Raw genomic sequence first — 17,767 nt, 5'->3', positions numbered from 1 at the left:
GGATGTGGGAACATACATGGGAAAATCTTACAGCTGCTGCACCATTTAGTATGGAAGGTTTCTTTCTTGTCTCAAGAGTTCAGGATGGTCCATTGCAATGGCTGTGCATTTTTTGGATCTCTTCTCAATTTTACAAACAAATCTTTTCTCAGAAAGGACTGGACATAAAATTTTGTCATAGATAGTATATGTACCACGTGGATAGTCTCCCACTGAAATACATCTGGGCATAAAGAAGAACTATTTTCTCTAATAATGTTCTTCCAATTGTTATGGAGGTCATTTCTATTTCTGTTTTGCTTTCCTTTCCCTTGTTCTTTCATTTCTTCTGAGTGGTTTTTATGTACCTACTCATTCCTGAATATGTTAGTATGCTGCCTCATTTATATTTTCATTTTTATTATGAACTTAAGTTCTTTAGATCACTCTCCATTCACCAAAAAGTAAATGGCTCCTGTGTCCTCCCATTTGTCAGTAGAGCAGTGGGGGAGAGGTAGACACGAGAGCATAGTTATAGGCTCAGAAGTTGTAAAGCGATAGGGGAGGAGGGAAGGAAAAGAGGGGCTTTTGCATCTTCTGCACAACGTGCGGTCCCAGCAGGTATGCCAAATCCTTGCAGGTTCTCCAACTGCAGGAGTTAGCCCCCAACCTTGAAATATCCCTAATGTGGAGCTTTTTCCAGAGAAGACCCCTTGCTGTCTTTCTGTAGGAAAGGGAGTTGGGTATGACCTTACAGAGAGAGGAGGACCATCCAATACAACTATGGGCTCTAGAAACATCGCAATAAAAAAATCAGGTGAAAAGAACCCTGGGGATGTCAGTGGTAAAGACACAAGGGCTCTTTGACTCAGTGGAGGAGGGGTTGGTGAGTTCTGTCCCTGAACCAGAGTAGTGGCAGTTGTCACTTCTGGGGGACTACGGTGCTTATTCTGCAGAGCAGACCTGATAACTTTTGAAGGAGGTCAAACCCCAGCACCAGTGAATACGGAAGATGGGGAGAAGGCTGCCTGCCCTGGGGATCTGGGAAAACCCACTTGCGGTTTCTTGAGGTTGAAGAAAGACCTATGTGGTAAGTTTGTTATCCTCTTTCCAAGGGGCAGTGATGAGGAAAGGGGGTCATTCCCAGGATATAAGATTGGCAGAATCAGCCTTCTGCCTGCAGAGGGCCCTCCTGCATGTCAAGCTTCATCAAGGTGTATCTCCTGTCATGGGTCCATCCCCACATCGCTTAACTCTGGTGCAGAGGCTCTTCAGCCCATTGCTGAAGTCTGGAGGGGCCTCTCTGCTTTTGTTTAAAAATAATCTATATTAACAGTTTATATTAACAAAAAGTAATTTGTAGCAAGTTTTGGCAAACTATGGCCCATCGGCCCAAACTGCCTTACTGTCTATTTTTTTAAATATTTATTTATTTAAGAGAGAGAGAGAGAGCGAGAGAGAGAGAGAGCAAGTGGGGGGAGGGGCAGAGAGAGAGAGAGAATCTCAAGCAGACTCCCTGCTGAGCATGGAGTCAGATGGGGGGGCTCCATGAGATCATGACCTGAGCCAAAATCACGAGTCTGACACTTAACAGACTGAGCCACCCAGGTGTCCCCACTGTCTATTTTTGTAAATAAAGTTTTATTGGAACATAGCCACACTCAATCATTTACATATTGTCTATGGTCGATGGTTTATGTTTTTAACATAACTATAGTGCTACAATGGCAAAGTTGAGTAGTTGCGCCTGAGACTATACGTCCTGCGTAGCTAAAGATGTTTAGTATTTGGCCCTTTACAAAAAAAGTTTGCAGATTCCTGAACTGGAGGATAACTTACACCCTACCAAAATTTTCTCAGTTTGGTTTAATAAACTAAAAGCCAAATATTCTAAATTATGTGCAAAAACATGTTGTTGTCGTAAAAGAGTATTTATTTTATTTAACCCATTGTGAGGACAACGATAATTTTAGTCTATCATTCATTAGGTGAAGAGTATGAAACCCCAAATTGCAAAACGAATCAGATGAGAGTCCTTGCCTTTCTCTACATGTTTTACAAAACCATTGGTCCTACTAGTTCCTTTTTCATCTTGGATGCTTGCATTTGCCCCTGTGCTAGACATTAGCTTAGGCACCATCCACAGCAAATTTTGCATGGATGAGCTCCACACAAAACACTTCTTTATTAAAAATCATAGAACATTTAAGTCAAATAGAGTAAATATGAAGACATTCCCCTTTTCAGAGACTCACTTATCTACCTTCTTGTGATGTTTACAGAGAAATATCGCAGATGTTTCTTTAAACGTATTTTACTACACGAAGACTGTTTCCTATGTTAGATGATTTCCAAATGCTGTCCAAAGCTAAGTGAAATAGAGTGATTAGTCAGGCCCATGTGTCAAAAGATGTGTCTGTCTAAGCAGGAAAATACAAATCACACTGAACTTTCCTTTGCTATCTCCCTGGTATTATGCCTGCATAAGAAGAGTACCTAGATGGGCTCGCTCAGGTAACTGGAGTTGTGACCAGATTGGCAGTAAAAAGAAAAATGACAAAAACTCCATAGGTATTCATGGATCCATTCGTATCCTATCTACTTCCAGGAGAGAATAGTAAGAGAAATGTTCAAGGTTTTGGCTTAGTTGCTACAAAAATATTACTTTCACATAATATGCTATAAAGGAGGGCACATTCTCACCTAGGACATTTTTCTATGCCCACATCAGAGATACTACTCTCTCCATTCTTGGAAGACAGTCTTGGCACAACTTTGGTTTGAAAATTATATTTCAATTGTGAAATTTCAAAGCCAGCTCATTCACAGTATTTGATTACTAACGTAGAATTTAATAACCAAAAGAGGCGAAAGTCATTTGAAGCCCAAATTGAGCAAATAACCATTATCAGATTTCTGCGAATATAAGATATTTATAATGCCAATAGCACGAGTGGGCAATGTTGAGCAGCTGGAAGCTCTAAGTTCATCAATTCACAGGCATTGTGCCAAATGACTACATTCAATTTTACACTTTAATCACTCTCTCTCCTTTTCCCTTTTCTTCTCCTAGTTCGAAAGATTCATCTAATGATCTTTACAAAAAGTTCAAAAAAGTTTTCTGGGTCAAATAAATGCCATTAACACTAAAATTTGAAAACCATGCCTGGCAGAAGATTACAGGAAAAGGGAGGGAAAACAGAATGAGAAGAAATTAGAGAGGGGGATAAACCACGGGAGACTCTTAACTATGGGAAAGAAACTGAGGGTTGCCGGAGGGGAGATGCGTGGGGGGATGGGGTAACTGGGTGATGGGCATTAAGGAGGGCACATGCTGTGATGAGCCCTGGGTGTTAAATGCAACTGATGAAATATTGAACTCTACATCTGAAATTAGTGATCTACCATATGTTGGCTACTTGAATTTTAAATATATATAAAAAAAGACAACCATGCTTGTAGGATGGACTTTTATAATATACAATATATTAAACTGTTTCCTGGATGAGTATTACTTTTGATAAGTAGTCCACATAATCTATATAATCTTATAGGCTTTTAAGACTATAGACTTATAGACTATATTTGTTTATCTATTGTCAGTCCATGCTTTTTACCCACAAATTTCACAAAACCACTGGTACCACCATTAGCTCTCTACTCCATCCTGTCCTTTTCAATCTTGGACATTTTTTACCTGCCCCCAAGTGAGACATTAGTTTACGTACCAAAAGAAGCAACTCTTGTATAAATGAGCTCCAAAGGAAACACATTTATTCCAACAAATATAGAGCATAAAAGCCAAGGAGGGTAGATAAAATTCTTTTCTCTTTTGAAAAGACTTGCTTATTCGTCATTCTTTGCAATTTAGGGAAGAATATTGCAGATGTGTCTTAAACATAATTTGCTTACAAATTGGACAGTTTATCATTTTTTTTTCCAAATTTTCTCTTCTATCCAACACTTCAAGTAAACTACTAGCATAGTAATAAACTTTATTCCCATAGGTCTTAAAATGTGGTAGAAAACTAGAGTAATTTTTTTCTTCTTTACCCTCTTTGTCACTAACTCTGACCATCCCTTTTTCTTTCTGAAAGCAAGAAAAAAGCAAAAAGAAGAGGCAAAATATTGAAGAAAAACAGTGAATTTAAGATGAGACCACATATAGTGTATAATTTGAAATGATGTTTAATACATTAAAAACGGATTTAACTGGGTTAAAACTCACCAAGAATAATTTGGACTAATTTTATATCTACCTCCATGGCCTCTTAGCTTTCTTTATATGGTTAGTATTTATTTATAAATTCTTACCCTTATCTGGTATGTTCTGGTGTGTATCATAAAGATACAAGAAAAGTGGCTTCATCAAAGTTACAATAGTCAATAGTTGGGCAAAAGAAGGAATAGAACAAAAACATTTTCTAGTTGGATGTATTTTTTTTTAAGATTTTATTTACTTATTTATTTATTTTAAGATTTTATTTATTTATTCATGAGAGACAGATAGACAGAGAGAGAGACAGAGGGAGAAGCAGGCAGCCCGATGCGGGACTCGATCCCAGGACCCTGGGATCGTGACCTAAGCCGAAGGCAGATGCTTAGCCATCTGAGCCACCCAGGAGCCCAAGATTTTATTTATTTAAGAGAGAGAGAGCAGAGTGAGAGAAGGAGCATGAGCGAGGGGGGAGGAGGGGCAGAGAGAAAGGGAGAGGGAGACGCAGGCTCCTGACGCAGTGTTTGATCCCGGGACCCTAGGATCATGACCTGAACTGAAGGTAGATGTTTAACAGACTGAGCCACCCAGGCACTCCTTTCTAGTTGGATGTATTATCTGTTAAGTGATATACCATCATTTTACATTAGCTTTGTTTTTGTTTTTGTTTTTTTTTTTGACTAAGCATATTTTTTCTTCTCAATTCTATCTGTAATCCAAAGAAACATAACTATAATACTATATGTTTGTGTGTGTGTGTAGAGTTTAATAAGTAGTTTCTCATTACTTGAATTAATTGTTTTTAAATCGTGATTAGTGCATAACAAAAATGCCAAATTACCAAAAGTTCCTAGAGTGGTTATTTGACATCATTGTTGGAACTATAGCCAGTCCAGAACACCACTTCAAGGGCAGAAATGCCCAAAATCATATGCCACAGTGCAGCTTTTCCTTTAAAAACCTCATTTTTCTCTTTAAGAATGTTTAGAAATACTATGATTTGACAATAGTCAAACGGAGACTTTTATTAAAACTTGGTTTTTGTTCTAGGTGACTCCAAATGGGAAAAAAATATTAAAAAGTATGATGCATCTATAGAAGTATTCACCTAATAGTGCTCGCTTTGACTCTTTATCATAAACGGAGATGTGAATTGATTAAACTTTAGAGTAGCTCACATCCAAGATCATGAAGGCATGAACGGAACTGCAAACTTTTAGAACTGTACCTTAAGAAATCTGGCAACGCTGTGATTTGCCCTTCTTGTTTCTTCAAGGGCATCCTTGTATTTCCAAGTCACGTGATCGCATAGAACCATGACAAGATTGTCCAACTCATTCTGGTAAGATTCAGGAAATCTTTGAGCCCGAGAAAGCTAAGGAAAGAATGGATCATTTCTTTATAATGTGGCATGTGAAATCCTAAGCCTGGAAAAAAAAAGAAACTGAAAGACTGCATTTTGTATATCATCAAACAAAAAGAATCCTTTTGGAAACCTGAAAGTGATAATAAAATAGAAACCCTTTTAATGTCAAGATCATGATTTACACCATTTCCATTTCATGTTTCCTTCTATTCTGGCCAATGATCTTTTCTCACTTTTTCATTAAAAAGTAAAATACATATTAATTGCAAACTATTCAAACAGTGTAGAAGTGTAACATGTTCTATGACCTCTCACATCTTAATTCCCCCCTTCCCTCTTAAAAAATAATTATAATGAATATTATTCTAGATTTACATTGACACAGTTCTCTATTTAATTTAAAATCGATTATTTTGATTTTTTAAGACTAGGCATCCCCCAAATATAAGACTTCAATGAATGAGTAACTGAGTGAGTACAGATGTTGGCTTGAAATATTCTCTATTAAGTTCCAGGTGGTCTTTTCTGAAAAATTGATTTCAGCTTTATTGAGGTATAATTGACATATAAAAGTATAAGAAAGTTAAAGTGTACATTGTGTGTTTTTTTTAAAGATTTTATTTATTTGAGAGAGACAGCGAGTGAGTGAGAGCATGAGCACGGAGCGAGAGGGGGAGAGGGAGAAGCAGACTCCCCGCTGAGCAAGGAGATGCAGGGCTCGATCCCAGGGCCCTGAGATCATGACCTAAGCCAAAGGCAGATGGCTTAACCCACTGAGCCACCCAGATGCCCCTACATTATGGTGTTTTGAGACACATGTACATTGTGAGAGATTCCTTCCATCTAGTTAATTAACATATCCATCATCTCACACATTTATCTTTATTTTTTTGTGTGAGAACATTTAAATTTTACTCTGTTAGCAAATTTCAATCATATGATACACTGTAATCACTGTGTTTTACATAAGATGCTCAGCCCATATTCATCTGTAGCTACAAGCTGATCCTAACCTCACAGTCTCAGCATATGCAGCAGCAAGGTGCCAGTGGGACCTCACAGTCAAGAGATGTGCCACCAGATACATGCATGGACCTAAACTCTCTGGGTCCCCCAAAACCACCCTCAGGTCCAGGAATATACTCCTCCTGTTGGACCTCCTGCACAGGAGAGGAAAATTTCAGCAACTAAGTCTTCCCATCTATCTGTAGTTCGTGAATTTACCCAGACCTTCGCACGAGGTAGGCAAGTTTGATTCATCTTTACAAGTTGGCTTTAAAATTAGACTCATATTTTCACTATAGATAGAAACACAAAATTTAGAGATCGACTAAACTATATATTTCTAAAATTCTCTGCATCCAGCCTTCCATGCTGCAAGAATAAAAACCACGGAGGATGGAGTTACAGGAATCACTTAGAACAAACAGCGGTTCCACCGTGGGATGCTGCTGTGGGCTAGCGCCGGCTTTTTCTTTTCTTTCTTTCTTTTTCTTTTTTTTTTTTTTTTTAACTAAGTCCAGGCCCTCAGGTGCTTCTGTGCACTGGATTTTTTTAAGTCAATTTACCAGGACATTGCTATATAGATATTTTGGGGTATTATGATTACCTTCCATATATACTTAACACTTAGTGTGGAAATTAAATTAAATTTAACAACAAATAAACCTAAGTGATTTAATCACATGCATCATTTTTTCCTTCTGCTCCATATACCTTGGGAAACAAGGGTAAACAGTTCATCTACATGAAAGCAACATTCACTTTTTAAATAATCAAAGCACATTTGTAGATTTCCTCTTTTCCTTTTGTTTATCTTCTGAGTTGCATGGAACTGACCAGCACCGACATTTTCTTCACACGAGGACACGTGTTGACACCTTGGGCTTTGAGATTCCCTCTGTTTCTCTCTCTTTTTATCTTCTTCTCAAACTCCCCTTATGGCCTACTCCCACTCTTAACCCAAAGATGCTCTGACTGGTAAATACATGAGTAGTATTTTCAACTGTTCTCCAGAAGTATACCCCAAAGGCTCCAGGTGGGAGAATTTCTGCTCCAGTGATTGTGGATTTCTGTCTCAGGACAGAGCAAGAAAGGGGGCAAGGGGTTGGCATAGTCTGATCTCAAGCAAAAGAGCCAGAACAGGTTGGGAGAATCTGGGCTGTCGTACCACGTATGTCTCCAGGAGCAGGCATAGAATGCATGGGCTGATGTTCAGGAATTGGGCAGTTTTTTAGGAACAAGAGGCTGATGGGAAACAAAAGGTTAGCCAGTACAATGAACTTTTTGCTACTAGAGATGAGTGCAGGGAAGGCATCAAGCAGTTCTTAGTAAACAGAAACTCGCCTTGGTCAAGACAGCAGGGGTCACGTGGAGGTGCTATCTATCTGCCTCTCAGGGGATTTACCCAGACAAGTTTTCTGACCTCCCCTAAACTACCACACTCCATGATGACAAAAACCGTTTTAACAGTGGGGAAAGCCATCCACTTCACAATTGAAAAAAAAAAAAAGAAAAGAAAAGAAAATGCAGAGAGCTTGAGAGGTATTTATTGTGAATGCTTTTGAGTCAAATGATGGTGTCAGGTCTTTCTTACTCTGATGCATGGAGATGGTTAGAAAACTGGAGGGTGATGGGCCCCTGGAAGAAAACTGGAGTGTGGGGTTGCCCATGAAGGGGACAGTGAGAAGGCAACTGGAATTGATGAAGATAAATGGTTAAGACACAAAGGCGTGGCCCGTAATGAGTCCCTTTATTCTTAACTCTTCACAAGGGCATCTGTGACCTATTTGAGCAGGTATGTACTAGTGGGAATGAAAGGATTTTAGCCCAACCTGTCCTTTTTACAGATGAGAAAATAGGCTTTGGAGATACTAAATGTCTTTTTTATCATCTAACCGGTTAGTGGTAGGGCAAGGATTAGAGTGGTGAAGTTTCCGAACTCCAACACAGCTTAAAAACAGAGAGATAGGAATCATTCTTATCTTCACATTAGATTTTCTCTTCCTTCCAGACAGGTTTTTATCTCTGGAAGAGGGAGGGCAGACACAGTTAAAAAGCAAATATAACCTAAGAGTTAAGTTAGGGAGCTCCAGAGAGGATTAAATGTCCAGCCAGGGGAGACCTGTTATGCTTGGGTCAAGCCATGGCTGGAGAGACCTGTGGTGTGGAGGCATGGCTGGGGACATCTGGGTGGACGACCTCAGCATGGTGGCTCTGCACACTTCCCCAAGCCCTCAGCACTGGTAGAAGGGCCCTACTCCTCCCTACTAGGAGATCACCTTTCTCCCAGGTGGGAGATCCTGCAAAAACCTTTCCCCATAAGGCAGTAGGCATATCCTTCAGGAGATGTCCCTCCCCCTCCCCCCAGAGCTCAGGTCAATAACTGGGGTTAAGTCCCAGCTTAACCCAGCTATAAACCTGCTGTGCTTAAGAAGATAAGACAGAGAGCATACCCCAAGGAGCTGTAAGAGCTGGCCTGTGCCAGGCAGGAGCCACGGGAGTTCCTTTGAGATTGAATGTTAAATGTGTTTTGATCAAGGGGGCCAGAAAGGAGAGTGAATAAGTTAAAACTCATTGACATGGGGGCACTTTATCAGGACTTGTGATGAAATAATCCTGTTCATTGTTAGGATGGCTCTTAGAACCTGGAGATAGCACATTCCAAGCAAAGGAAAATGAGAATGCTTGAGGTGCCCTGGCAGATGACAGAGGAAGTAATAAAGAGGCCACAGGAAAGTGGACATGTAGGAATGCATATATTGGGACCAGAAGACCCACTGGAGGATCAGGTTCTACAGGAAGGTCCGGGAGACACACCATCCACACCAAAGCCATCAAGAAGGTGCTGGGACCGACATCCCTCAGAAGTTCAGTGGTCTCCTGTCTGAAGGTGAGATGGGCAGTCACAGTGCTGGCTTGCTAACAGCCATGCAGATGATCTTCAAAATAACAGAGGCCACATGATGGTACTTAAACTCCAGGAGCCAGAGGGCTGTGATTATCCTAACAGATGGCAAGGCTGGAGGACAGCCAAGGGGGCTAGACTCTCAGGGAGTTGTAGAGCTAGTTAATAATGTGTGTGGGGGGGGATCCCTAAGGGAAAAACAGACAGCAACCAACAATGACAATGTTTAACCCACCAAGAGGGCAAGAATGGATTATCAGAAGATGAGGATGTTTGCTCCAAAAAATATTGATGATGCCTTTCTCTGTTCCTGGACCTGAGTCAATTTTCAGATCTGGTACACACCGACTGAAGAAGAGACAAAGTCTCTAAAAGACACCCCCTGCAATACTTCAGTAAGCATATGCTGTAATGAATCTGTCAGTCCTTCTACAAAGGACCCTATAGCCATTTACTCAGGTGACCACACTAGGGAGAGAGGATTACTCATATATTTCAAGCACTATTAAACACAAGATCTGAGTTGATAATGATATCCAAAGGCCAAAAGAATCATCACATTCACCCTGTTAGAGTGAGAACTTATAGGGATCAATAAGAGTCCTGACTAAAATTTTGTTAATAGTGGGTCCGCTGGCTTCAAAGATCCACCCAACAGTCATTTACCTGGTACAAATATATAATTATACATTATGCATTGACATAATTAGCATTTAGAGTAGCCTTACACGGGATGTTTGGCCTGTGGAGCTTTCCTAGTGTAAAAAGCCAAGTGGAAATGTCGGACACTGCCCCTTCCTGACCAAGAGTGTAAATGAAGATGGTATTAATATTCACCACCATCCCCACCCCAAGCAATATTCTGATTTACTCTCTTGGTGGCAGAGGGGTAGAGTCAGAGGTTTCCCCTTGGTCTTACCCACTATGGGAGTTCAGGGAAACTTCTGTGGAGCTCAGGTGGTCAATCCACTTGAGTCTTTCTTGATCCCCCTTCCCCAGCCGTAACTACGAAGTCTGAGTAGAGTGTGATTATCAGAGGCTGAGACCACTCTGGACCACTCTGATTGAGGGCTGGGTCACACCACAGTGTGGTAAGTCACCAAGACCTTCAGAGCTGCTGGCTGAGGGTGAGAGGAATCAAAAATGGACAGTAGAGGAGGGAGATGATGCGATCAGGTAGGGTCCTGAGACATACTACCATGACAGGAGTTATAGGTAATTCCATTAGCCTCCCTCTTGTCAATTTCCTTTCAGGAAGAGAGGCCCATGGGAACCGTGGAAGAGCACGTTCAGGAACTTGGGTGACATGTGGTCCAAACCATGGACTGTGGCAGCCATGGATATGCACAGCTCAGATGTCCCTTCAAGACAAAAATCTACTGGGCAGAACATAAATAGTTGCTAAAACTTCGGGATCCTCTCAAGTGTTCATGCCAAGGCCACACTCTCCCGAGGCTGCTCCAAGCTAATAACTGAGCTTGCAGAGACACCAGAACCAGACCATCTGTCCCATGCAGGACTCTTCTAACAAACGTTCTCTGCTCTCAGATTGTCCACTGGCCCAGCCAAAATCTTCCCACTGCAGAGCGATTTTTGGCCAACCCTCCCCTCCTTCCTTCCTTCCCCATCTCCTCCCACAGGTGTCAGAACTTCCTGGTCCTTTTGTATCATTTTGCACTGGCTTCTGAAGGACCTGTACTGACACACACAATCATTTCTCCCACTTAAAAAGCAATTAACATAAATTGCTAAGGTTTATGAAGTAAATAAAAATGGAACTAATGAGAACATATTCATCAGCACAATTGTTGGATAATATTATTTTACCTATAATCTTACCTGAATTTTATTTGTGTCAATCAAGTGCTGGGCCATTGATTTTAGGATAATTGCAAAGAAGAACCAGGAGTGCTATTAGAAAAAGACAGTAAGAAATTTATGATGTTGTAGCAAAATTATGATGATTCTGTGCTCTACAACATGTAATATTATAAAATCTTGATTTTAAAATGTATTCTTTGAAATGGATGGGCCAACTGCACACACGTGACTGTCCAGCTTGCACAAATGGACTTGGCTCCAGCCACACGGGCCTCTCTGCTGTCCCTCTGACACTCCAGGCATGCTGCTGCCTTGTGATTTTATATATGTCTCCCCTTTACCTTTACTGTTCTCCAAGCATTCACATGACCAGTTCCCCGTCTTTCTTTGCATTTTTTGCTCGAGGATTACCTTCTCCATGAGCTCTATCCTGACCATTCTATTTAAACTGCAAACCTCACTCTGTACCCCCAGTGCTCCCTGTTCCCCTTACTGGCTCAACATTTTCTTTTCCCATAGCACTTCTTACTTTCTAATATACAATTTCATTAATTTTGTTATTATGTCTGTAGTTTATTGTTTTTATCCCCCAGTAGAATGCAAGCTTCCCAAGGGCAGAGATCTTTATTCTATTCTCTGATGCCTACCAGGTTGGTGCCTGTCCCATGGCGGGTACTTGGAACATCTTTGTTGCATGAACAGAATGAATATACTCATAAGACTAAACAAACTGCTCGGCCTAGAATAATTTGAGTTTAGGGAATCATGTTGATGCTTATTGATCCCGCCCTCTCTTTCCAGCTACATACTAATCAATCAAACATCTGTCAAGTCATGATAGATAATTAATTTAGCTAGGGACTAAGTCTGTTCTTCTATGATAATTTAGAGTTATCTCTTTATAAGCTTCTCACCATCTCTTCTTTATGTACCATTTACAAATGCATGTGTTTCAGCTTTCTGCGGTCAAACCGTGGTTGTTTTGTCTGCTTCCTTTCTGTTGTCAGTATATTCATTAATACATCATTAATCCTTTTGTTGGTACATTTCTTCTTATCATGCCTAAAAGCCCCCAAAATTTTATTTTTGCTACAGTTAGCAGTTTTTTTAAATTTTTTATTGTTATGTTAATCACCATATATTACATCATTAGTTTTTTGGTGCAGTGTTCCATGATTCATTGTTTGTTCATAAGTATTTCAGATGATTCTTTTTTTTTTTTAAAGATTGTATTTATTTATTCATGAGAGACAGAGGGAGAGAGAGAGAGAGAAGCAGAGGGAGAAGCAGGCTCCCAAGGAGCAGGGACCCCGATGCGGGACTCGATCCCAGGACCCTGGGATCATGACCCGAGCCGAAGGCAGACGTTCAACCATCTGAGACACCCAGGCGCCCTCAGATGATTCTTAATAGTTATTTATTCTGTCTTTAGGTCAAAGGACTCCACTTGGGTCCATTCTATATCTTCTGTTCTTTTGACACAGATCTCTTTTGTTTAATGTTTTTATATACTACAGTTTCAATACAGCTTATGACGCTTATGCTAGAAACTACAGGAGAAATGATCTATGGAAATCAATGAGTCTTACTGCCTTCCAGGGGTGAGATCAAACAATCCCTCGTGCCAGCAGTTGAAGGATTGTTTTAAATTCTTTACCTTCAGGACATGCTTTACTGTTGTTGAGTCATTTGATTTCAAAAGACCAGTCACATTTTTAGCCAGTTCCTCATGTATTGTTCTCTCCTTGCATGCCATGGTCTTGAACACGAACTGAAGAAAATCCAGAAAGTGAAAAAAGTTGAAGACTTAAAAAAAAAAAACAAAACCTCAAAAATTATGTTACACGAATAACTCATATCTCAAAATTATCTGTTCATGCCAGATTTTGTCATGAAATCAATGAAGGCCCAATGATAAGAGGAGTACACAACTGTTCCTATTTAGGGCTTTGCACAGAGAGGGCTTGGCTCACCTAAGCTCTCCTTGAAACTCTTTTTGTAGAAATCAAAAGAAAGAGTCAGAGAGCAATTTAGCAGGTTCAAGGAAACATGGAGGGCTTTGACCCACCTACTTAGGACACATTTCCCCTTCTCCTTCCTTCCACTGGTAACAGGTGGCATGGTAGCATTTCTTCATCCTGAAAGGGTAGAGCACCCACTCAAATAGCCAAGTGGGGAAGCAGGTGCCTTCCAGAGGCCAGTAGGTGAGCTCCCCACATGCCCAGTTTCTATCACCTCATACTTAGACACAGCTATCAGAGGGTTCATGAACATTGGCCATCAGTAAGATAACAAATGCTGCTCACATTTTTTTCTCTCAAAAGACTGGTTTTGGTGTGCCTTTCTGAATGCATGTAATGGTTTTAATTTTCAGTATTTCCTCATAAATTTTAAGGATATCAATACCCATTTATGCACATATTTTAAATATAAAATGTTTATCCCTGGATTATACTATTTTACTTATGAGTTGGGTTTGCCTCAAGGAAGGCCATTTCTTCATAATCTTCACCACCCAGACTTCACTATAATCAAGAGTGAAGACAGGCAAGAAACTCAAAGCAGACGCTCATTCACATTTGGATCTATATAATTGTTTCTTTGGATTTTGCAACTCATGGACACCTAAGTTGCTCTGATGGAGTCTGACTTCTCCAAGCTCATCCCAGAGGAGAAAGACAAAGCTAAGAGATGCATAAAACTGGCCAAAATCAAGAGTAATATGATGTTTTTTCCCTCATGAATTGTGACTCATGTGAGGGTAATATCATCACCAACTACTTAGTCCCATGCACAGTTATTTAGCCCCAATAGCATTACAACTAGATCTGAGATATTCTTATTTTAAAATTTTGGCATGGAACGTGACAGGAATGTGTCAATGCCATGAATTGCTGTAAACCACGGCATTTAATTAGATTGACTAGAGACACACATCTTTGCAAAAGACATGGTGTATGTGTGCAGTTTGGATATTGTAAATGGGGTGAGTTAGCAGCATTAGCACCACTGAACTTGAAATGGTGTTTAGCTTGCTTCTGAATATATATAAATTCCATTGAATATATCACATCTTTTAAGAACATCAAAGCATATACTGGTACCAGCCCATCAGTTTTAATTATACACCTAGTTATGGGGCTTAATATCTATCCATATGTTAAAAAAATACTTTTTCCCACAGGGAAGAAAAAAAAATCAGACTCGGTCAAGGTCAGGGTGTCAATCATGTACTGCCATAGGAGTTCAATCATAGATTCACAATCATGTTCATCAGGTCCATCCCTTCACAGAGGAGAAAAATGAGGTCCAGAGAGCCTGATTGCTCAAGTTAACTATTTAGCCTTGACTAGAATCTAATTTCCCACTTGCTAGTTTAGTGTTCTTTCTGGAGTAAAATTCCAGGTGATATTTATTAGGATGTGTCCACTTTAGATATGTGAAAACATTTTTATGAAACATCTTTAGGAACTGTTATAAGCTTGAAATCCCACTTAGGTGTATATTTCTGGATTTTACCCACTTCAAAGCAAACTAAATAAGCAGTCTCTTATACTGCAAAATCAAATGGTCTCATCAGGAGATTTCAAACATCCTGGTTAAAAATAAAGACCATACCAGGATACATTCCAATACACCTTTTCAAGAACATCACAGAATGAGCCTGGGAGCTGATTTAAGGTTCTCATAAGGAACTTTCTTTGGCTGCCACAAAAATAGTCACAGCATAAGTGAGTTCTTAATGCAATCTTCAATGATTCCATTGGAATGAGGTAAATACTTGTGTTGAAAGGAAGATGCCTTTGTGTAATATGGACTGGGGAATTGTTTTCTTCTTAGCCCCTTTGGTGATTGAAATGGAAAACTTGTTAAGCACTGAGAGAAAGTTCTGTAGATGATTCTGTTGAATGTAAATTCATCAGTACTGGATTAAAGTATGCTACCACTCTGTCTTAGACAGCAAACTAAACAAGCATTTGTAGGTCAACTGTCTTTCTGCAACTGAAATGTAGATCTCGTTGGGTAAAACTATACCATAGGGAAATTATTGTGAAGTTACTGACTATTTTTGGCATATGGGATATTTTAAGGAAGGGCACACGCTCATACTTGGGTATTTGGGAAGATACCTAACATTTCAGGCAGTTAGAAACTATGCAGATATAAAACCATAATGTAAAAGATCCCTCAGAGGGATTCACTCCAGAATGAAATTTCACAGGAAGCTTTCTTTTCTTTACTCATTTCTAGCACAAAAAAACCCAAATTCTTTTCTAGTCACCTTTCTAGACATCTAAATCATAGGTGTATATGTCTATTCATATAGATTAATGGAATAAATTCTTTCAATTAAAAAAGTTCTGTGTCTCACAATGGTTTAATCTACACATAAAAAATAGAAATTGAGCTCCTCTATGCATTATAAAGTAATGCAAGTTACTCTCATTTATCTCTGGATGGAGTCTTTCTTTTCATTCAAGAAGATGACATTTAGGCAGGAACTCTAATGTGCAAACATCATCACAAGTTCACTGGCATTAATTCATAGGCCAACTGGAAATGAGAATATGAACATGTCTGAGTGAACATTTGGCGAAGGACACTGGAAGAAGCAGTGCACAGGGATGGAATGGGCTAGTGGATCATGCCCGAGGATAAAGGACTTAACATACCAGAAGCAGGTACAAATATACAGTAACTGGGAAAATGAAATAATGCCTGAGAAAACAATAAAAAGAGCTAAGAAAACATTACAGAAGAAACACAGAGCATTCAACAAACCAACAAGAAAAATATTCCATAACTTTACATAGGAATTGCATTTATTTGTAATGTGGACTTAAAGAGGGTAATACTTTCATTTTCTCTTCTCTTTCTTTGTTCTTTCTCCCCATATAAATATTCATTTGCACAGGTACATGTTATTATACATTTAAACAATACATCTTGACCATCAAAGCAAAGAGATGGAATTCTAAGTAGCTAAGGGGAATGCTTGATATTACCATGGTGAGCCCCATCCAGCTAAAGGGAGAAACGTCCCACTTATTGCAGACAGGAAATGAGACAAACCACAGAGCACAAGGGGATACACCCAGGGTCCAAGTGGCGATTTTATACCTTAATGTACGACTGGACGGAGTGGTCCAGCTGCTCCTCATGGCACTTGGCCACAATGTCGGTCAGAACCCTGGAAAAACAAAACTGTTCAGTGGCCCTTCTGGAGAAGGCAGGAAAATATCACTTGGTTGGGCACTGGAGTTTTTCATAAACTGGGTGTTTAATAGGTACTGAATGAATGCATGAACCAATTTCAGACTCCCCAGGTTTTGATCCCCCAAATCCGTATCACCTGTTAACCATCTCCAGTGTTGAAATCTCTAAACACTAAGATACAAGGAATATCTATGGCTTCAAAATCACACTGGAGACTGTTATGGTTTGCAAGTTTGCTGACACTGTCTTCTTGGAAAAAGGATCATTTTTGGTACCTGATTAAAATTGAAGACCTTTAACCTCTAATTATCATAGTCCATTTAAAGAGGGCTTCCCTTCCAACATGGAGGCACGACAAATGATTTTGTAAAAAGCCATTAGGTTTAGATTCAGGGTTTCGTTTTTTATTTCCCTCCTTAGCTGGTGAAGTGTTTCTAGCAGCAGTGGTGGTATTATTTTCACATTAATACATCCTGTTTCTCCATGGCTGTAGTGTTTTGGAATGTCTTGGAATTTCAGCAGATCTATCCACTGAAATATTTCGGAGTCTTGTTCGCAAAGACCCATATATAAATGCTGAAAAGAGCCTCAATTGAAGGCACAGTTGGGGACTTTTAATCTGGGCCCAGAACTGGCTGTGGTGGGACTGTTAGACATACTTTAATTTTCCAGAGCTTCAGGGTGCTACTTTAAAAACAAGGCTAAAGACTCTCATTCTGAAAGAGGTTAATAATATGCATGTGAGTTTGGAAAGTTCTGGACACATTTCAAAGCCAAGAGTAATTTTTTTTTCCAGAATTCTGTGACTAATATATTTTTTTAAATAAACATTAGACATATATGATGCTTTACCTAATTTAAAACAGTACGCCTATAGAGAGGAAATTAGGATCATCAAGGTCACTAGACAGATTAGAAATGTTGGAAGAATGTAGTATAGACAAATTTAAAGGGAGAACAGTTAAAGAAAAATTTAAAAAAATCTAGTGCAAATGTGAAATGGTATAGCCACTCTGGGAAACAATTCAGTATTTTCTTAAAAACTGCACATGCAACTATGATATTACCCAGCAATGGCACCAGGCATTTATCTCAGAGAAATAAAAACTTGTCTTCACCCAAAATCTACCCCAAACTGGAAAAAACCCAGATGTCCTTCCTATCTATCTATGGGCCTAGCTCTATCTATCTATCTATCTATCTATCTAAAATTTTAACAGACTAGTAGTTACCAGTGCTAAGGGGTGGGGGCTGGGGACAT

The 17,767-nt window shown here is 39.6% G+C and overlaps 1 protein-coding gene across 6 annotated transcripts in view; it reads right to left on the bottom strand.

Moving 5' to 3' along the window:
* DOCK10 (dedicator of cytokinesis 10) overlaps positions 1–17,767 on the bottom strand; it is a 263,841-nt gene that overhangs the window by 53,275 nt on the left and 192,799 nt on the right. For all 6 annotated transcript variants that reach the window (XM_088021536.1, XM_088021534.1, XM_088021535.1 and 3 more), the window contains exons 25-28: positions 16,411–16,480; positions 12,947–13,060; positions 11,308–11,379; positions 5,424–5,570 (exon numbers count right to left, since the gene is read on the bottom strand). In XM_088021536.1, coding sequence (XP_087877662.1) covers positions 5,424–5,570; positions 11,308–11,379; positions 12,947–13,060; positions 16,411–16,480 — 403 coding nt within the window. The remainder of the gene's footprint in view (positions 1–5,423; positions 5,571–11,307; positions 11,380–12,946; positions 13,061–16,410; positions 16,481–17,767) is intronic.

Source organism: Eumetopias jubatus, unplaced genomic scaffold (genome assembly GCF_037043125.1).
Source record: "Eumetopias jubatus isolate StellerSeaLion01/CBP00866 unplaced genomic scaffold, mEumJub1_p1.0 scaffold_3, whole genome shotgun sequence".
NCBI classification, from domain to species: Eukaryota; Metazoa; Chordata; class Mammalia; order Carnivora; family Otariidae; genus Eumetopias; species Eumetopias jubatus.
This window is presented reverse-complemented; position numbering and strand designations above follow the sequence as displayed.